This window comes from Mesocricetus auratus, unplaced genomic scaffold (assembly GCF_017639785.1).
Source record: "Mesocricetus auratus isolate SY011 unplaced genomic scaffold, BCM_Maur_2.0 Super-Scaffold_100014, whole genome shotgun sequence".
NCBI classification, from domain to species: domain Eukaryota; kingdom Metazoa; phylum Chordata; class Mammalia; order Rodentia; family Cricetidae; genus Mesocricetus; species Mesocricetus auratus.
The window spans coordinates 40672815-40695471 of NW_024429197.1; the positions used below are offsets into that span (position 1 = coordinate 40672815).

Below are 22657 nucleotides of genomic sequence, written 5' to 3' on the forward strand. Positions count from 1 at the left end.
CCCGTGAGTGTATAGCAGTAGGGCATATGTGAATAAATATGGCATTTTCTAGTAGTATCACTTCTTAGGAGATTTTTGGAGAAAATAACTTTTTATATAAAAATACATTTATAGAGTATGAGATATGATCCATATGTAATAATATCTTATGTTTCAAAGTAAGATTCCAGTAAAATTTGAAGAGAAGTTTATTCTGTTGCATGTCATTGTCCTGTAACTCTAAAATCGGTTACAGGATATCCCCAGCTGTTGTATTTCTATAGTAGACAACCTTAAAGAAAACAGGCACCATGTTGTTATTATAGACTTGTTATAGTATGATTAAGTGGGAAATAAAATTAGAGGGCTAGGAGTATAACAGGCTAAAGGCAATCCTTGAGAAGAAAGCTTATCAGAAGATTTCAAAAGATGGTTATAGGATGCAAGAGACTGTGTTTACAAGTTTACGTAAAGGGCCAGACAATCTCAAGGTTCCAGATTAATAGCCTGGTAGTGATGCTGATGGCTATAAAAGTTACAAGGATATGACGTTTAGAGAGGGAGGGAAGGGAGTTGAAAAGAACTGATAAGGAGCTGGGCTGCTACTTGATGTTGTCTATAGATAGAGGCGGAAGTGACTGGTAAGCACAAAGATTATGGGTTGAATATATCGAGTTGGGAAACTTGTTCATGGAAAATACAGTTCATGAGGGTAGACATGATATTTGAGGGTCACATTAATAAAGGCTGCATTGTTGCTGGGGATGGCTCAGTCAGTAAAGTGCCTGCCACATTAGCTTGAGCACCTGAGTTTCAGTTCCCATCACCTACTACATAACATCCAGGTATGGCAGGTTCAGTGACAGACCGTTGTCTCAACAAGTAATGTGGAGCATGACTGGGGAGGACAGTGACACAGACATCTGTCTGGCCTTTAATGTGCACACACACGTACACGTACACTCCTTCATGAACACAAGCATGTTTTCCCTCCTACACACAAGAAAAGGTTGTATTGCTCCCTGATGGTAAGAAAATGAGAGAAAGGACTAGACTTATGAAGATGGATCCAAGGGAGGGATAAGCCATGGTGAGTGTAGTGGAATTGGGGTGTGAATACTAATGAGTATCAGGGAGAACAAAGGGAAGTGGACTGGAAAAGTTCCACTAGGTTAGGCAGCTGTGGGTCAGTGCTAAAATCTTCTTCAGGCAAAGCAGTGAGGACAGGACAGTGCTTCTCTGTGACATGTAAAGAAGCCTTTCTCTACCATAATGATCTCTCAAGCTGAGCATTCTGTGGGGCGGGGGAAGGGACCAATTTATTAATTCCAAAAGGAACAAAGTGAAAAACACCACAGGAAGATTTAAGAAAACAAAAAAGGAAAGTAGCTAGAAAAAGCACTTGCTGTGTTGCATAATGGATCTTTTTTTTTTTTTTTTTACCCTGGAGGTCTTCTTTTTTGTTGTTGTTGTTGCTTGTTTGTTTTTTGTAAGGAGCCATTTTAGCATTCAGTTGTAAAACTCAAAAGTAAATTTTCAGCAGGTTGGATTGTAGCTCTGAAAACTGTAGTTTTCTCTCTTTCGTATCTATGTGATTTTAAAGATTTGTTTGATGTAGTATAACTTAAAATATTATGCCTGGGTATCAATTGAGTCAAGTCACAATGTAAGGTGGATATCTTTAAAAACTTGGTTTAACTCAGAATATTCTTTGTTGACAGTTTTTCTTTTTTTAAGACTTTTTTTGGAGCCAGAGAGATGGCTCAGTGGTTAAAAGCACTGATTGCTTTTCCAGAGAACATGGGCTCAATTCCCAGCACCCACATGGCTGCTCGCAACCGTCTGTACCTCCAGTTCCAAGGGATTAGACACTCTCCACAGACATACATGCAGGCAAAACACCAATGTACATGAAGTAAAAATGAATAAAAGATGTGCTTTTAATTTATGTTTATGTATATGTGTATATGACTTGTGTCCCTGTGCTCTTGGAGGTGAGAAGACGGCATTGGATGCTCTAAAGCCAGAGCTTCAGGTGGCTATGAGCCCCCCAGTGTAGGTACTTCAAATTGCAACACATGATCTTACAACCATAGAGTGAAAAATTGGAAAGAAGCGCTAGCAGGTGGCGTTATAGAAATACTTGTATCCAAGGATCATTGGGGAATTAAAGTTTGAATTACTTTTTAGAGACTATCATATTCTTATTGTAATGTTATGTCTATGATGTTTTAAACATACATACATGCCTATCAGGCTTTAAAATATTTGATAATCTATAATGATTTTTAATTCTACTGAAAAATACACAAAATGTTAGATCTACATCCTGTCCAGGGATAATAAATTCTTATTAAACTTTCATTCAATACTACAAAGGCATTCATTCTTATTTTATTCTGACAGATGTCACCTAAAACCACTATTGTAGTATTAGCTGTTGAAGTATATAAAATGTTCAGAGGGTAGATGGGCTAAATATATGCTAAATTACTATATTCTTTACACTGAAAAGTCACTGTGATTTGATAATCCAGATTTACTGCATTGGTAGCCATAGAACTGGTGCAAATCCACCATTGCACTCAACTTTATATGACATGACATCCTTCATATCTTGTTGTAGCAAAATGAAGCATAATTTTAAAAGTTCCTACTATAGATGTGTATGCTCAATTGACCGAATTTAATTCTGAAACTAGTAAGATGGCATTGAGAACTTGTAAAATACCCCTTTTTGAAATTTAACATGAAAAATGCACTCTTTTTGAAGTTGACATTTTAAGGTTTTTTACAATAAGAATGTTTTAGAATTTGCCCATTAGTTATGATTCGGATTGGAGCCATGTTTTTTGTTTGTTTGTATTTTTTTGTTTTTGTTTTTGTTTTTTAAGGCAAGGTTTCTTTGTTTAGCCCTGGCTGTACTTGAACACATACTATAGACCACTCTGGACTCAGACTCAGAGATCCGCCTCCCAAGTGCTGGGATTAAAGGCGTGTACCACCACACCCAGCTGGTTTGGACCATCTTAAATTGGTTTCCACATCAGGCATGAATAAATGATACTGTACGAGGGTTGATTGGGAAAGACAAATGGTGTTAAGTTGATATGATGATGTCTAACCTTAACAGTGATTTTAAAGCTAATTGAAGATTCATTTCTCAAGCTTTACATTCAAGATTTAATACCAGATTCTTATGTTACAGTAATCTAGGAGGATTTTAATATTTAATTTATTGGCCTTTTCATTTGTCTCAGTTCATTTAAAGCTTTCTAAATTGGTGGGCTGAACCATCATTTTGGATGATTTGATAGAGTGTAATTTTCCATTCTGAGGCCTCCAGTAGATCCCTCTTCTCCTGTCTGGCTTGGATTTGGCTCTCGGTTTGTTGTATTTACCGTTTAGGTTGTTTTCTCCGCATGCATCATGCCACCACCATCCTCCTAAAGAAGAGAGATGCGGGATTTAATTGGATAATGCCTCCTGTCTAGTAGCTGTTAGATGTTCTTCATCATTATATCTTTAATTCATATAAATGATGCTCTATCGTAGGTACATGTATTCCAATATTAATTAATCTGTGTAACTCACGTACACCATCAAAGTAGAGTGTCTGAGGAGAATCACAGGTAAACTAGCGATCTGAACCAGAGTTAGCACTTAAAACTACAACCAACAGATTTTTATCTTTGGAGAGAATGCTTACTTGAGATTAGTATTATTAAGAATTGGTATTATAGATAATAGTTAAAACTGTAGGGGGATACTTTGAAGAAAAAGTATTGGTACTAATGTAATACCTGAGTAACTTTCTGGACAGTAGAGCTGTCCCTTTGCTCTGTGATCCCATGTAGAAAACATCAGATCTCTGTGTTCTGGCAGTGCCTCAGGGACATTGCCAGCAGCCTCAGCCAGATGTAGTGTGTAGTTGGTTTCATGATTTCCGAGGCGAAGGGAATATTCAACATAGTGCTTGCTGTCTTTGCAGTCTTGTAGCTCAAGTCGTAAGATGTAGTTAGACTGCTTTACTATGGCATAGATCTTCTCTAGGCCCAGCCAGAATTCTCCTAAAGAGAAAAGTTGGGGGTGGGAAGGAACCACTGTGTATTGTTAACTGCAGACCAGATCCTGATGACTACTTGTTTGTCTTTGTGTGTGCATTAGCCCAGGCTGACCTCAAAGTTGAGATCTTCCTGCCTCCAGCCTTCCAGTGCTGTGGTTACAGGTATGTACAACCATGTTCCCTGGCCAGATTTTACAATTATTTTCAACTCATTGAAGTAAATGAGTCCTTTTAGTTCTTGGTTACTTTGAAGTCTTGTAAAGCATGTATACTATTAGTGTTGTGGTGTGTGCGTGTAATGTGGATACTTAGGAGGTCGGACAGAAAGAATTGTTTAGTCCTCAGCTACACAGAGCTGTTTAAGGCCATCTTGGGCTACATGAGACCCTATCTCAAAAACTCAAAACAAATTATTTCTAAAACTTTATTAATGAGCACTTTTGTGAAACACATGTCTGTGTCTAAGTATATGTACCCTCCCTCCCCTTCTCTTCCCCTCTGTTTCTGATTTTTTTTTTTTTACTTTGAGTTTTGGACACTGAATCTAACTTCATGCATATTGAGGAAAAATGTTCCACTGAACTATACCCCCAGTTCAACTGTCCAGTTTTTGCATGTGACTTTTTCTCCCTTGTTAATTAAGTCTGTGCTTAGTCTATATTAAAATCTTATCTTGGTAAGTCCCAACCATGCTTCAAAAATGTTTTTACAAAATGTTTTATATATGAAACATTATTATAGATATTTTTAGGTTTGGTCATTGATAAATATCTCACTTGTACCTCCTTATGTATATCAAATGTTTATTAATATGTCTATATTCTGTCACAAGAATGCTTTCATATATTGAGTTTTGGATAATATTGGTAACATTTTCTCAACCATGAAGTTAGTTTTTTTTTTTAATAGAAAAGAATCCCATAAATTAACATCAGATTTGAATGTTTTGTTATTAATATTTTTTCCTCTGTAATTAAAACTATTTTCATTTGGAACTAAAAATAGCAGTAATATAAGTAGATCATTATACAACCTATACTTAATGACAAAAATAAATAGTTTGTTATTGATGTTGAGTTAAGAAACTTCACTTAGGGATTATAAATGGAATTATTTTCTTATTAGAGATAAATGGGTATTTTGAACTATTGGTCCTTTATTTTACTCAGTCTCAGAAGAGGTTAGAACTATAGAATATCATTGAATAGGCCTTCTCTTTAGGGATTTAACTTGTATTGTAAATAGGGAGAATTTTCAAAAATAGTCAAGTAATACTGAATCTTAAAATTTGGTATAATAATCTACCTTTTAAGTGAGTACTTACACATTAACAAATATCCATAATGTTTAGATTTTAAGTATCTCTTTAATCTCATATTCTTCTGCTTTTTTTTTTTTTTGTGGTTTTTCGAGACAGGGTTTCTCTGTGGCTTTGGAGGTTGTCCTGGAACTCACTCTGTAGACCAGCTGGTCTCGAACTCGCGGAGATCCGCCTGCCTCTGCCTCCCGAGTGCTGGGATTAAAGGCGTGCGCCACCAACGCCCGGCTCTTCTGCTTATTTTTATAGTTTAAGTTTGTGGTCAAAATAGTTGTGTAGTATATATTTGTAATGTTTGAATACAATAAAATTAGTATTTAAGTAGCTAGATATTGTATTTCTGATGGTTCCCCTGTCCATTCTGCTTCAGTTTTCCTTCTGTTACCGTCTTTGAGCTGCTGGGGATCCATCCCAGTGTCATGCGAGTCAAGTGCCCTGCCCCAAGTCCACCTGCAGTTTAACCTTGTGCACTTTATTCTTAAACGGAAGAGTACTGTGATGCTGTCTTGGCAGCTCATTCATAGCCTTACTGCTCCCTAAAGCCTATTTTCCTTAATAACGATTATGATTATTATGAACTATTGAATTAAATTTTAACAAGCATACTTAAGAGCAGACATGTAATAGTGATAAATACAATTAAAATAATTGTAATTGCTAACATGTATAATATTTATCAGTTTTATGAAGACTGGGGCTTTTTTGTTTATTGTCACATTTCCTCTGCCCATTTTATAATTGTTTCTTAATTTATAGTTCTTTTTATTTTTTCCCTTGGAGAAAGGGTCTCAGTGTTTGGCCCAGACTGGCCTTGAACTTTCAATCCTCCTGCCTCATTCCAACCCCCCCCCACTCCCTCAGTATTAAGATCTCAGACCTGTCTCAGTACATCCAGTTCAGAGTAATGCAAGGAAATCACTTTACCCGCAAATCTTCCAAAACCGTTTTTGTAGTTCTCCCATGTTTCATTGAAGTTTTGTGACCCATCTTTTCGGTGTTGAATTAATGTCCATGGACTACCTGGTGGGTGTGAATAAATGTTGTTATTTTTAGTAGATTAATGTTGATGGGAAAATGATTATTTTTTTGAGTTTGATTTTTTATTGGTGGCTTTGTGAAGTGATTTGTTAATTTGATACGATTAGTCAAGGCAATATACTTTATTATTTATTTTGGTCCAGAATTTGCATGAATAATCACATTCTATGGGTTGAAAACAGGCTTAGTCTTGAATTACTCCAGTCCATTCTCTGCTTAGGCAGGCTTTACCTGATTGGGTGTCGCAGTACACATTAAACACTTGAGAGTTGCTTGGTCTAATGGCATACACACCACTTGTATGTTCACCTCTGTTATAAATGGCAGAGCAATCAGCAGGAAGATCTAGAATTAGCAAACATGATAATTAATATTTAGGAACAGAAATATTTTTGGAGCTTGAATTTTTGATGCTACTTCATGAGATTGCTGTGAATGTTCAGTAATGTTTATGTTAAGGCATATTTATTAGATGGCAAACTATCCAAATAACATCAAAGTAACATTTCCAACTTATTTAAAAGAAAATCCACAAGTGAGAATTTTAAAAAGCATTATTGCTTTGGTTAGACACAGTATGAATATTAAGTAGCGGAAGTTTAGTACAGTGTTTGGTTCATAATTTGAATCAACAGATGTGTAGAGGTAGTGAATGTACAGGAATAGAGCTAACAGGTATTTTTCCTATGTGAATTACATAAACAAAAATATCTGTTGGCAACATAACGTCATGAAGTCTGGCTGGAAATAATTGATTTTGTTCCCTGGAACCTTTGTTATACACTTGAAAGATTTTAAGCAGACAGAAAAGTAGAATTTTTAAAGAAAATTCCATAATCTTTCAGTTTTTAGAAGTGTATTTTTTTCTTTATACACAAGAATGTATTTTGTTTATTGCTTTTGAAAGTAATTTATAAATAATGACGTTTGGCCCCTTGCATAGTTTTCCAAGTGTCTTTATAAACATGAGCTTATTCATTTTCTATCTATGAAATTAATGATCATTCCTTGTTTTTGTATCAGCTTCATATCTTAATGCCATATAAAGTGTTAAATGCTTAAAAAAAAAAAGCTCAAAAAAACCAGGATCCAATTAAGTTGACATTTGGGATGATATTTGATATATATGTCTTTTTATTTTTTTAGTCTAGATCAGGTCCTACAAATAGGGAATTTTATATAGAAAACTCACCAAATTATCTTACCATCTTGTTCTATATTTTTTGTTTCGTTTGGCTGAAGAGGGGGAGTAGTTCTTGGAGCTCTTGATTTAGAAGAAGGGGAATTTTCTGTGGGTTCTTGAATACCAGTCTTTCTGAGCTGATAAAAGAATATAAATCTACCTTTAAAATGCTATTGGGTATATAATAAGGGAATTCTAGCTAAGGATATCAAAAGTACAATTATGCATATGTTGTCTTTCATTTATAATGTTGCTGTTTTCTATGCTAAGATCAATAAACTGGGCTGGAGATACAGGTGAATGGCCAAGTACCTGCTGAGCATGCCCAAAGGTCTGACCCCAGCTTTACAAGGGAACAAAGAGGAGTAAACAGTGCTTTCCAGAATGTAGAGACAGTCTGTTCTGAGACATTAATCAAGTATATTATTTAATGAATAACAAAATTAAGAGAACAAACAAAACAACATGCAAACAAAACAAGAGAGACATTGATTAAAAGGAAAAGAACCAGTAAGGCTGTATGCTTTGCTTAAAATATTTGAATATATTCTCTTTCCAACAGTATGGATCATAATCTCCACCAACTTTATTAACTTCTGTTTGCTGAATATGATATTGTCATGGTCAGTTCAAATACTGAGTGTCTATTGTATGTTGTACAGTATTTTATATGAATGATTTTAGTAAATAAAGAAATAGAATCCTAGGTTCATAGATCTTCCAGTTTAATTCAGGGATAAGCAAGAAATAACTTTATATTTATGCTAAATGTAAAGATGTTGAGGAGAAAAAAATACTGTAGTGACTCTGGAGGAGACCTTCTATTTTTTATTAGATGGCCTGAGGCAGCTTCATTGTACATTTTGTATTTGATGAAAGTATATGGGAAGTGGAGATACCTGACAAAAGAGCATTCTAGACAGAGACCACACAGACAGGCCTTGGGGCCAGTGAGTGTCATGCACTTGAGGAACAGCAAGGAGGCCGGTGAGATGGCGTCAGTAAGATGATAAAGGGCCAGGTCACCACAGATTCTAAGAGTGATGATGAGTAAAATAGGAAGTGTTGTGGGGAGAACAGATTCATGACCTGATTTAAAATTTAATAGGATTACTTTAATGGAATCAGTTATGAATCCCTTTTCCTTGCAGCTGTACATGATAGGCTCTGCTGTTTTCTGTTGGACACATGAGGAAATCACAAGACAGGCTGCACAGGCAGTTTTGCAAGCAGATGATTAGCTGTGGAGTGTTATCCTGACAGCCCGTACTTACGTCAGCCAGTGCAATGGGTCCAACATAGCCTTAGACTGACTTACCTGTCTTTCTATTTCTTTTATCTGACTGTGCTGTTGACTTAGTTGTTTATATTGTTCTTCCACAGTCTGGAGGAGGTCTTTGATGTAGTTATCTTGCTGTTCTACAAAACTCTGCATACAAATTGTAGTTTGTTTAAAATTTCCTCTTGCTTTTATTTATTTGTAACAGTCATCTAATTTTAAACTAGTAGTGGGTTAGAAAAGTGAACATTGGCTGTCTTTGTCTTATGTTTTTTCAATAATATACACTTTTGTTCTTATATTAAAAAATTGCCATATCAACATTTTTCAAGTTTTATTTAAACTAAAACAATGTTTCAAAGGAATTAGAATATACCATTTATTATATTAATCTATTTTTGTTCATGGAAGAATAGTCTTAAATTTAAATTTATTTTTTTAACCTAGTAATTAGCAGTAACATAATAACTGAACATGATAAATTTTATTACTTAACTGATATTTAATTATCATGAAATATAAATGTTAGCTCTTTTCAAATATAATATTAGGTAAGCAAAATCTGAATTGAAGTTATGGAAAATTATATTTCCTAGGGAAATTTCTTTCTGCAAAATACTAAGTATTTTAGTAGTGTAGCAGAGTATTTAAAATAGTATGTCTTAAAAATGTATTTTTAAAAACTCACATCAAAAACAGAATGCTGTGGTTCTACTTACTTTAAGGGATATCACTTCCGGGTGCTCCTGAGCCCCAGGACTGCTTTGAATTAAAGTATTCAGCTGCTCCTCCAGAGCACTGACTTTTTGTTGAAGTGCAGTTTTCTCCTCTAGTAGGCTGTCAAGTCTTGAGTTGAGCTGCAATGACATGTTCTTCACCTCCTCGTTTCTGACTTGTAGTTTGGATGTAGTTCTTCTTAGTTCCTTTTCCTCTTCTCTGATTTCATTGGTTTGAAGTGATAGATCATAAAAAGATTGATCAAATATGTTGAGTTTCTGAAATATGTCATTAATTTGGCCTTTAGTCTTATGGACAAAATCTTTAAGTCCATGTCCCAGCTGAAGGAGGCCATTGGCTAAAATTTTGACATCATCTAACATAGCAAATCTTGATTTTGGCTCCGAAGATACAGAATCAAATGATGAATTGTCTGGATCAATTCTGGAAGAAATTACTAGAGGAACAATAAAAAGAAATATTTTAATTGTGTGCATTTTTGTCTCAATTATTCAATTTCAAGCAATTTGGAACTACTTTCTCCTACAAGGAGAACTGAGCCTTTTGCCCTTATATACACGCCTATTTGCAACGTGCACACAGCTGGCAGATGAATGTAGTTAACTATTAAGCTGTGCTAACTTGCACGAATGTAACCCTCCCCCATGTTGAGTTAGGTCAATGGCAAATGAAATCAAGGAAATGAGCAACTAGCAGGAGGTAATTTTAAGAATTGTTATTTAGTATTAAGTTATCTACCTTTTTAAACTTCATTTTAATATTTCTTTTACTATAAGAGATTTACAAATAAACCTTAACTTTTTATGGGTAAGTTTGTCATTAAAATTGAGGAATATTGATTGTATGTACCCCTAGTTCTAGTTTGTTTATTCTGGAAACAGCCACCCTTCCCCAAAAGCCTTGTGTGAAGCCTTTCCTAGGCATTGTTGTGGTGCTATGGTTGTCATTGTTGTAGCATGTGTTTCTGTATACACGAACACGTAACTGTGTTTCTTATTTGTCACTATAGCTACTGTTTAAAGTCTTTACTTCACATGTCTTAACTATTTTTGTATTTTATCACGAAATTCCCAGCATAGTGTCAATAAAGACGTTTTCTCCCTTTCCATTATTTTCTTGTCTATATGTCATCACTCTATTCCTTGTGAAGTAGCAGTATCTGAACTAGAATTAAATCTTAATGCCTCCAGTGGCAGAGAAGAATAGCCCATCACACATTTTTCTGAAGTTACTGAGCTTAGTAACAATTTTGTTACTATAAGTTTAACAAACTAAAGATTAATAGCATATTTAAGAGTAAATGTTCTAAGTGTCCCCAACTGATGTTAAAAGGAAATACAATAAGCATTTAAGTTATGGGTAGTTGTCCGTTAGCCACCATTATTACCCTTAGAATTTTTTTTGTTGTTGTTTGGTTTTTTGAGACAGAGTTTCTCTGTGGCTTTGGAGGTTGTCCTGGAACTCGCTCTGTGGCTGAACTCACAGAAATCTGCCTGCCTCTGCCTCTGTCTTCTGAGTGCTGGAATTAAAGGCGTGTGCCACCACTCCCCGGCTACCCTTAGTATTAATACAAAACATTTAGGAAAATTGACATGGTAAAATTATTAAAAGTGTGGGTTTTGGAATCTCACACTGTTATCTGGTTCTAAAAGTTAATTCTAGTGTTTTGGTCTTAAACAAATTATTTAATTTCCCTATGTATCAGTTTCCTCATTTATTGGGATTTCTTTGTGATTTGTGCTTTGGTTTTGTTTTAAGATAGTCCTTTCTTTTGTAGCCCAGGCTGACCTCAGATTTGTGGTGATTTTCCTGCCTTAGTGCTGGGATTATAGGCATTTATCACCATGTATCAGGATCACATCTATAATTTTAAATTAAAAAAATTTGTGTGTGGGTGTTTCGCCTTTGTTCATGTCTGTGTACCACTGTAGAGGCGAGATGACATTGGATTCCCTAGATCTGGAGTTACAGATAGTTGTGAACCACCATGTGTGTCCTGGCAGTCAAACCCAGGTCCTCTAGAAGGAAGAGCAGTCAGTGCTCCTATCTGCTGAACCATTTTTCCAACCTTCATGTTTATATATTTTTGTTTGCAAAGAAAAAAATATAAAGAATTACAAATTAAGTTGTCAGATAAAATTTTACAAACTGCACCATTTCTAAAATTCAGTTCATAGAAATATCCATTCCTGGCATAAAATAGAGTTTTTTGTTGTTGTCAAGTGAGTAAGTATCAGGGGGTTAAATCCAGCGGTTTCTTTAGAGATGCTGGCTAACAGTGGCGTGTGCATGGTTCTGGAGCAGTACTGTTTGAAGTGGAATCTTGAGTCTGCTGTTCTTCAGCTCCTCCTCCCTCGGGGTTTCCTCTTTTGTCCAGTGGTGATAAAACTTCATTTAGGGTTGTGGGAGGACTAAATTAGTTCACATAACTGGAATCCTACTTGCTGTGTGGTAGGCACTACATACATATTGTGCATCAGATATTCCTTATATTTAGAAACAATATGGTTACACTTACAGTATTTATTGGTGAAGACTAATGTTAAGATTATGTAGACATGGGAATTTGGCTGATATCTAGGTCTTAAGTGGTTTGTTCTCTTGAATCTTGGTAATTGTTTTCTTTTGATTAGTCTGTATATATTGTGCATACTTCCCTTTTCTTTTTGTGTATGTTGGTGGTGGTGGGCCTTGAACCTAGGACCTCATCATAACGAGGTAAGCACTCTCCCTTTGAGCAATTTCCACAGCCCACCCTAGGTGTACCTTTACTTAGTATGCATTACAGAGTTTTATAAGTACTTTTGGCAGAAATAAATAATATACAAACATGTACATACATTTCCACTAATAAATATGAAAACTAATCAGTTCCATGTCCTGTGCACTGATGTGTGTCAGTGAATTATTAAAGTGTATGTTGAGCTAGATTGACCAGTCACATTTTTTCCTTTCATGGGAAAAGGTAGTGATCCTTGGTCATGCAGGGCATATTTCGAAACTTTTCTTGACTAAGCTATCAGCCTTTGTGATTTAAAACGATTGACCCCAGAATTCCATCCACCCAGTTGAGGTGCATGATGAGCCAATCTCTTTACTTTGTTACACTATAAACTGGTTTTTCTTTTTGGCTGAGGATTATTAATTGATACCCGACATCCGACTTCCTCTGTACAATGTTTTATGACTTACAGAAACAATAAATATTTATGGGATGGGTGAAAGAGTTTTATACATAACAAAGTGTAAAATTTACATGTAGCAGACGTAAACTACTTTACTAAAGCAGCTTCCTTGTAAAGAAGGAACTATGAGGAGGATCCCCCTTTAAGAGAAATTATTTTTATTTTATGTGTGGGAGAAGTTTGTTTGCATGTGTGTCTGGCAGATGAGCATCATCCCCTATGACTGAGTTAGAGACTGTTATTAGCTGCTCTCTGGGTGCTGGGAATCAGTCTTGGAAGATAAAGCAGTTACATGAATAAAGTCTTGTCCTTATAGAGTTTGAGCTCCTGGAGAACTAGAGAAGATACTTTAAAATGTGTGTATACACACACACACATATACACAATTAATGCGATTATATATTATATGGTCTGATTGTAGAGTGATGACACATTAGTTCTACTTTTCCGTGTACTTTACAGGTCTGTTTTATTTTATAAATTTCTCAAGAAGATTTGTGGGCAGATGTGGTTTTTGTTGTTGTTTTTAAAGACCAGGATCTCGGTATGCAGCTTTTGCTGGCCTGAACTTCCAAAAATCAGCTGGGATTAAAGGCGTGCGCCACCACCACCTGGCCTCTAGTCCTAATTTGAATTTAAAACGTCAGTATTGCCAGGTATGGTGGTGCATGCCTTTAATCCAAAAAGATTTGGAGACAGAGAGAGGCAGATGTGTATTTCATGTTGAAGCATTTTTCTTCTTTTTACATTTGAATGAACTACAAGCAAGGGTTATCCCTCAGTGAGTGTTCAAATTATAATTTGGGAAAAAGTTTCATATTCAAAAGAACCAAAATTCTTTGGAGAAATGCTTGATTCTAGATTGGTGAAAAAAATCTATAAGAACATGAATCTTCTTATTATAAGAAACAGCAGGAAGCTGAAGACCCATCTTAGCTATATTGTAAGGACAAGGCCACTGGGTATTACCTGGGACCCTTTCTCAAAAATACCTACCTACCTACCAACCAACCATCTACCTAATTAACTATCTACACTGAACCATCAGACTTGTGATATGATGCTTAGAAAGTTTCATTAGAAAATCCAGGCACGAAGCTCCACACTTGAAGCAGAGGCAGAGGCAGATAGATCTCTGTTTGTTTACCCTCAGCGTGGTCTACATAGAGAGTTCCAAGCTAGCCAAGGATACATAGTAAGATCCTGTCTCAAAAAACAAAACAAACAAAAAACAATAAAATAAATTAAAAAAAGAAAATCTCAGAGTGAATGAAAACTCTTTTAAAAATTTTCAGATGAGAATATTCTGATTTTTGTTTTATTTGGTATACTTAATATGATGAACAATACATTTCTATAGTGTACTTTATTCTTGATTATGAAAATATTGTAATGAATTACTTTTACCTACTCATTTATTTCTATGCACTTCCCTATGCATAGAAGAGGATTTGTTGATTCAAAGATATGCCCTTTAGAGACTGGAGAGATGGCTCAGAGGTTAAGAGCAATGATTGCTCTTCAGAGGTCCTAAATTCAACTCCCAGCAGTCACAGAGTGACTCACAAGTATCTGTAATGAGATCTGGTGTCCTCTTGGTGTGCAGGCATACCCATAGGCAGAACACTGTATACATAATAAATAAACCTTTAAAATATGTTAATTAAGAAGTTTATATTGCAGGCGGGTGGTGGTGGCGCACACCTTTAATCCCAGCAGAGGCAGGCGGATCTCTGTGAGTTTGAGGCCGGCCTGGACCGGCAGCCTCCAAAACAATACAGAGAAACCCTGTCTCGTAAAAAAAAAAAAAAAGTTTATATTGCTCCCTAAAAACTTTAGACCTGTTTCCATTGCCCTTATGTTATTAAAGTTTTGATCATCAGCCATAAGTGATGGTCTTCACATAAAGTAACTCATTTTTTGTGTCTTTGGTTGAACTATTTTTCTTCTTTATATTGACAGCAGGAGCTATTAAATTGTGGAAGATGTACAATTTTGAACTGGAAAGATCTAACACATGTAGGGTAGAATAACATTACTTTATATTAACTACCTGACGTATATTTTGTATTGTAATATACATACATATATTTGTTTATATATGTGTGCACATGCATGTCCTTGGGTGTCTTCCTCATTTGCTATCCAGCATATTTTTTAAATGGGATTTCACACTGACCCTAGGGCTGAAATGATAGACTGACAGGCCCCAGGGGCCTCCTGTCTCTGCCCAGTGCTGGTATTCCAGGCATGTTTCCAACCTTTGGTGGGTTTTGGAGCTTGATTTGAGATCCTCTTGTTTGCATGGTCAGCACTTTACTGATGAGCTGTTACTCTAGTTTCTACAATAGTTTTGAATGATAATGTGGTATATTGTTCTTCACGAGGTCTTGATCAGATTAATATCAAAAACACATGTGAAGGTTGCCTTATTTGTATCTGCTTAGAAGAGATAGAATCAGAACTGTCAGCTGGGCAGTGGTGGTGCATGTGCAGGTGGGTCTTTGTAAGTTTGAGTCCAGCCTGGTCAAAAAAATGAGTTCTAGCACAGCCAGGACTACAAAAGAAACCCTGTCTCAGAAAACAAAACAAAAACAAACAAACAAACGAAAAAGAATTAGAACTGTCTTACATTCTTGGTACTGTTTAGGCTCATAATTAATTATCAGAAGCCTCTTAAAGAGAAAGGAGAATGTTTGGAGTCTGGCTGGTTTATTGTCTGTCTTCTGCGTTGATGTTTACCCTCATTGCATATGAATAACAGTCAACTTTCTGGGTTTTTGATCATCTATAGAATCAGGGTACATTTTATTGATGTGTATTTGACTGTTTCTCTAAGGATCAAGTACATGAAAATACTCAGCACAGGTACTGGAAAATAGTAATTGAGTATTTTTGCATCTGTTTCTTTTGTGATGTTTAGAGAAAGACAGTATTCTTAGACATGTATTCATTATAACTTTTACACACAGTAGTCTTAGATAAGTACTCACTATAATTTATACTTTCTGATTTTACAGAAATCTTCTCTATATTTACCCTCAAAGTCTTAATTTTGCTAACCGTCAAGGTTCTGCCAGAAACATCACAGTGAAAGTCCAGTTTATGTATGGAGAAGATCCGAGTAATGCAATGCCGGTAAGAAACATTCTTTACTGTTTCTCTTTTTCATACTTTCTTCAAATAGATGAAGTTTCTGCTTTTTTCATATCACTGACTGGCAGCTCTAAACTGGAATTTAATGTGATCCTTTAAACCAATTTCTAACTGCAAAAGTTCCTGAATATAGTAATACGCTTAATTCTAATTATTTATGAGCATTTGGCATATGTTAAGCTCTCCTCTTGTCTCCTCTCCCTTCCCCTCCCTTCCCCTCCCCTCCCCTCTGGTACACATTAGGGAGTTGTTAAAACGCCTAGTGCCCAGGCTGAATCTCATTGTAATTAACTCATCTCCGTGGCTTTTGAACTAAATAGCAATTTAAAAAGATTCTCATCAAGTGATTAAAATTTGTAGCAAATGTTGAGAACAGTGATATGTGTTATTGGAAGACATACAGAGTCAAAGGAAAAGGTGTTTAGAGGTGGGAGAGAATGCCTAACCGATGACAAGTGAACATCTTATAAAGAAGTTCCTGTTCTAAAGTGAAATGGTAATGACAGTGAGTCTGGTTAGTGGAGCACGGAAGGTCCACAACTGTCCCTGAGAGTGATGAGTACAGTGAAGCTTCCTTGAGCCACAAGTGATGTAAGACCAGTTAGAAATCTATTGTGACTAGCCTGTAGTGATTCGTGACTACCACGATTGCCATTGCTAATGAATTCAAGTTCTGTGACAGTAGAGATTTTGGGGCAATTGAAGTTGGAAACACCGAATAAGCATTTACTCTGGCAGATTTAGCTTTAGACAATGTAATGGGAATGCTTAGCTGAGCGTAGGTACATTGCTCATGGGGCCTTATATTATCCTTCAAATTTGTCTTTTAATCAAGTTCTGTATTTTTTCTACTCGATAGGAAATATGTAGTTTCTTCTTTCCTACTGCCTCAGTTGTATCCACTTGTAGATCTCTTTGACATCAGTGAACAGAAATTATTCATCTTTGTATTCTCTTGTGACAACTATTTCAACTCTTTACATGTAATATGTTGAGTTGAATAAGTATTTGTGAATATGGTGTGGAATTTATTTCTGATGTTTGAAATTAGCATTTTGTTTTTTACCAGATTCTTATTTCTGCTAACTGAATAAATGTGCTGTTTTAATTGAGGTAATACACTGTGAAAGCAAATAATATGTGATATTCTATATGAATTGCCATGCGGATTTGAACTCTATGAAAGATGTCATATATGTCAAAGAATGTTGCATTGTTTACTTACCAAAGTCTTCCGTTTCCTAACATATTCCTAGCGTTTTCCACATAGCAATGGGTGCATCCTACCTACACTGACAGTTAGACCCCTTCTTCTTTCACAATATGGTTGCATGCTTATTCATTGTATGCGTTAGATTGTGAGCTCCTTGAGGGCAGGGGCCCTGTCTCATTCATATCTGTATCTTGATGCTTGCCATAATGCTTTCTACTTAATTATTGCTCAACCTGTATTGTTTAGGGACCAAACTACATCTCAATGATCAAAATGGAACATATTCCACTTTGTTCTGTTCTGGTTGCATAGATAAATATTTTACTTTGTGAAAAGAGATAGCTTCTAAAAGGAAAAGGTACTTGTTTCCTTTCATCTGTACATTATTATTTATATAAAAATATAATATTTTTATGCTTGTTTAAATGACTGCTGTGAAAATATGTATATACATGTATGGGCATAATGCATTTGCTTATGATTTTGAAATATGGCTATTCAAGAGCTCTTCATAGAAATTTTTGATTATATTATTGTTAGTGTGACAAAACTGTAAAGTTTGTGATTACGGTGCTAAAATAAAATTTTATAAAAATATATTGGGAATCTGCTACAGGAAGGTCAAGAGTAAAGCCAGCCTGGACTATCAAATTCAAGTCCATCTCAAATTAAAGTAAGAGCAAAATAAAAAGAAACATACTAAGGCATTGGAAAATTGACTATAAAGTTTATCAAAGGGAGTAAATATTACTGTATTTTCTATTCCTTTAAAATAGAAACACCACCAGCTTGAAATGTCAGGAAAAATGCTAGTTGTCTCCTTTACAAAAGGAGTACACTGAGTTGTTTCACAGTTTGATGATAGATGTGTACTGATATGCATATGTAAAGATGGCTACCAGACTTAAAGTGTTTAATCTGTGGTATTTCTTAAGTGTACTGTTATAGTAGTCACAACAATGACGTTGACTTAAGTTTCTAACTAGCCAGTGCTCTTGGATCAGTTATTTTATCACAAAGATTTCTATGTAAGTACTCTACCTTTTTTTTAATGTGGTGAATTTTAAAAATAATACAATTCTAAAATGAAGCACCTCCATTATTAAGTACCTTGCAAGGTGTATAAGAAATAAAAGATAAGCAGCATGACCTAAAAATCTTTCGTATCATTTATAAACAAGTGGTATTTGACCTTGAGAATTCCTCTCATGTTTTACTAAAGCCACTACTTTGTAAAGTGTATTTATGCTACCATGCTAGGGTAACTTTTCTTATTATAAGTTCAAAATGATATATTATACCCAGAATGTTTAATTTCTTTAAGAAAAAGAAAAGAGGGCTGATGATGTAATTCAATTGTTAGAAATCTTGCCTAGTATGCATGAAGCCCTGGGTGCATAAAACTAGGTTTGGTGGTACATGCCTATAATCCCAGCATTAGAGTCAAAGCTGTCCTTAGCTACAGTGAAGTTCAAAGCCACCTTTGGTTACATGACACTCTGTCTCAAAAGGTGGGGGAGGGAAAGAGAACAAAAATGTATCTTATTACTCAGTGGATAGAAATATAATTATAGAAGCTTTCTGAATGGTTGAATGTCAGATGGGTCTATCATTGAAAAGAAATCTGTAGTTGAGCAGTTAAGCTTTTAAAAATCGTTAAGTAGGCACATTGTTCTTCCCTGGGCTAATTTTTGCCCATTTTCTCAAGTAGTTATTAAAGCAAACAAATTCTTACATAGGTATGAAACATCCAGCATTTATTACAACAAAGTTTCAACATGCTGTTATTTGTTACAGGTAATCTTTGGTAAATCTAGCTGTTCAGAATTTTCAAAGGAAGCCTATACAGCCGTAGTATATCATAACAGGTACTGAATTAAAATATTTCTTTCAAAGTTACTCACTTCTTAGTGGCATTGTTAGCACTCACATTAGTATGTTTACCAAATGCTTTGCTGCACTCAATGTGCCAGATTCACAACTGACATCAAAATGACAATTTTCAGTCTGTAGATGCACAGTTCTTTGTAGACAACTCAAATATAAGGCTTTATAAAAAATCTTTTTTAAAAATTCTATTTCTTCCTGTATAGTTATTGATTAAACATTTTGTCCTCTCGTCCTTTGATCTTTGCCTATTATTTTCCCCAGGCACCTTCTGATTTTGTTGAATTCTACTGTGCTCAAGCCCATTGAAATGGTGATGTTTTTAGCATTCCACCATCCTTTGATTTAGTAGCCCTCCAGTTTTATACTTCTATGGGAAATTGCCAACCTTGGAGAGCTTTTATTTTCTTCTTTCTGTGTGTATGTTATGGGGTTGGTTATTGAATGTAGTTAAGGAAAAAGTCACATAATTGCCCTGTTGGGTTGCTGAACTGTGCTGTTGTATCACGTGTTGGGGCTACAGTCATTTGCTTATCTTCTTTTAGCCCCTCATTTACAGCTGTCTTGTGATCATTTTGGTCTGGTTTTATTTTGCACCTTTTCTCTCATGAACCAGTAGCTATGAGGGCTTCCTGCAGCTTTTCTTGCTTCTGCATTTCTATCTTTCTGATTATGGTTGTCAAACTTGAGACGTATTTTGACACATTTGGCAAATTATGTCCAACATAGCTTCTCTGTTCACTGCCTCGGATTGTCTCTGTACTTGCCTTTCCTTCTCTTGCAGTAGGACCAGTGGCCTCTGTCCTGCTCACTGTGACTCATTCACATCTGCTCCTAGTCTTGTTCCACTTCCTCAGAATATGGGTCAGCTCCTACCCCTTGCCCATCACAGCGGTTTCATGACTCCATCCATTACTTTCAGAGGGAAGCTCATGCTCTCCTGCTTTCTTTCTCACCTTTATCTGGGACACATTTCTGTTTCTGTCTGCTTTTTGAGATTTTCTATCTATAGTGATTTTTTTAAGTATAGGCACTTCACACAAAATACTAAAACTTTGCTAAATTTTTACTCTGTGACTCTTCCTAAGTGATCCTATCTGCCTTTCTCTGCTACATTCAGTGCAAGCACTTCTACTTTATTTACAGAACTCTCTCAAAGCATTTCTAGTCCTGACCTTTTGTACTCAAGCATCTTTTCATTGACTAATGAGACACACTGGTTTGTGTGTCCTCTCCTCTTGATTTCCATGTTTGACTTCATGATTCTTTCTGGTTCAGAATTTGACCTTTGACGTTTTCCTTCTGTTCTCTGGTATCTAATCAAACTTTTATGTCTTCATACTATTCTTTCTGCCTTTTGTGCTGTTTGTTTTTGGGCCTTTCTTGGACCCATGTTTACTTAACTCTACACACTCTTTTAGACTTGTACCAAATATCTTATTCTAATCTCAAACTTGAAATAATTTGTTTAACTTTGTTCTTGAAGTATTAACCTTATGTGCTCTACATCAAGAGTTGGCTAACATTTTCGGCAAAGGATGAAGTAGTATATGTTCTAAGCCTGTAGACACATACCATCTCCTACAGCCAGTGAACCCTGCCACTATAGGATAAAAGCACATAGTCAGTAAATAATGCTACAGTAATGTGGTATGTCTGTGTTCTAGTAAAACTTTATTATGGACACTGAAATTTGAACTTCATATCAAGAAATATATTATTATTATTTTGATTTTTTAAAAACCATTTAAAAACATGAAGCCCATTCATGATCTTGAGGCTGTATAAAACTAGGTAGTAGACTGGGCTTGGTCTGTAACATTTGCTGACCCTTGTTTTACAGTATATCTTTTGACCTCTGTATCCAGTTCATATTCCTACTAAGTTAACACGGCTTTAAGGGTAATTGTTGTCTTGTTTATCTTTAAAACAACCTCAAAATAAATTAAAAACATTTAGTCTAATATGAGAACCCATCAGTAATTCCTACAGACACTTTTAATGTGATTGCAGGAAGAAATTAACCCAAACACTGTATGCCAGGAAATATATTTCTATAAAAATAGCAATTTCTAAGTTTCTTAGTTTGGCTGGGTCATTATTATTGTTGTTTTAAACATTAATGGAATTAAAATACAATACCATCTGACATTGCTTATAAATTCAGGTTTTTATAATTCATTGATGATTGGTGAGCTTAGTAATAAGGTGCACACCTTTTGAAATGTTCAGTCATCAAATTCTCAGCCAGCATTAGCTTTCTTGTTATCATTATTTAAGACCTAGTTCCACTTAACATTTCTGTGATTAAATTGACAGCTGTTAATGTAGTTTTGAGGCTTATTTGAACTGGAAGAATATTGACTGGTTTACAGCTGAGACAGAAACTTGCCTGACAGGAAGGACAGCCTTCTCTTTAAAGGTGGTTGGAACCATGTGACTTAGCTGTATTTCCATTGGATATAATTCAGAAAGATGCTGACAATGGAGAATTGAGATACCTCCTTTGAGTTCTGTTCTTTTTATTGGTGTATCATGAAAAACCAGCCATGATTTTATTAAAGTGCCCCTTGAGAGCCACGCCCCCCCTGGTGAGATGAAGCACCCTGTCCATCAAGCATGACATTCTTTGTATTAGTGAAATTGATAGGAGCACTTTTATGCTGTTGGACAAGTACAGTTTGTGGGCTTTCTCTGATTGTGACTTTCTTTGTCTTCTTGTGTCAGCAGTAGTCTGTTTGCTAACATTATTTATTCCTTTTAACAATGGAACAATTGAGAGAAGACATTCCACAGAGAGTCTAACTTCAATGTTAAAGTATCTTTAGAGATAACATCCGTCCCCCAAGGGGGATTGTACTCCTACAAAAGAAAAGTATTTTCCTATAGTATTGCTTAAAAGTATATACCTGCAATACTCCTTTGACTTTTCTGTGCAGTGTGTGCCAGATTTGGCTCATAAATGTATTACAGCATCCAGTGTGATGAACAGCTCAGTATCTAGTCTCTTTGATACTAGATACTAGATCTAGTGTACTAGTCTCTTAGATACTAGATACTAGTAATCATTAATGAATTTTCTAATAGTAGGATGCCTCGGCTCATTAAAAGAAATGTGATGAACAATTTCAGAAACAGCGTTAGCTCCTTTATCTGGAAGTAGAAGTTAATTATTTAGAAATTGAGAGCAATGAAAAAAATGTCCTGGAGTAGAAGAAAAATAATGCATGAACCTAAAAGTTACTCTTAAAATCATTCAGATAACAAATGCAACAATTATTCATTTTGAACAAATTACTGACTCTTGATTTTTTTGTGTTTTTTTTTTTGTTTGTTGTTTCTATTTCTTTGTATGAAGGTCTCCTGATTTTCATGAAGAAGTCAAGGTTAAACTCCCTGCCACTTTAACTGACCATCACCACTTGCTCTTTACTTTTTATCATGTTAGTTGTCAACAAAAACAAAACACTCCTCTAGAAACCCCAGTTGGATATACAGTAAGTGTTTTTGTTAAATATTTCTATTGAGGCATCTTAAGTATAATAAAGCACTTCTGAAATTTAGTATTCAGTAGGTGTTTTCTGTTGCTTGAGTACTGTCCATTTCCTTCTCTAT

The 22657-nt window shown here is 35.5% G+C and overlaps 2 protein-coding genes across 12 annotated transcripts in view; one reads left to right on the forward strand and one right to left on the reverse strand.

Moving 5' to 3' along the window:
• Positions 1-22657, forward strand: part of Dock7 (dedicator of cytokinesis 7) — a 168062-nt gene that overhangs the window by 67329 nt on the left and 78076 nt on the right. For 10 of the 11 annotated variants that reach the window (XM_040757117.1, XM_040757118.1, XM_040757119.1 and 7 more), the window contains exons 15-17: positions 15807-15924; positions 18953-19023; positions 22401-22539. In XM_040757117.1, coding sequence (XP_040613051.1) covers positions 15807-15924; positions 18953-19023; positions 22401-22539 — 328 coding nt within the window. Of the gene's footprint in view, positions 1-15806; positions 15925-18952; positions 19024-22400; positions 22540-22657 lie in introns of those variants that run through there. The other variant, XM_040757127.1, reaches the window with a different exon arrangement.
• On the reverse strand, positions 3226-10077 carry Angptl3 (angiopoietin like 3). The gene is made up of 7 exons (XM_005074324.4): positions 9583-10077; positions 8903-9013; positions 7607-7721; positions 6633-6746; positions 6288-6383; positions 3783-4049; positions 3226-3425 (listed from the first exon to the last, which is right to left on the reverse strand). The coding sequence occupies exons 1-7, from the start codon at positions 10075-10077 to the stop codon at positions 3241-3243; spliced, it is 1383 nt and encodes a 460-aa protein (XP_005074381.1). The 3' UTR covers positions 3226-3240.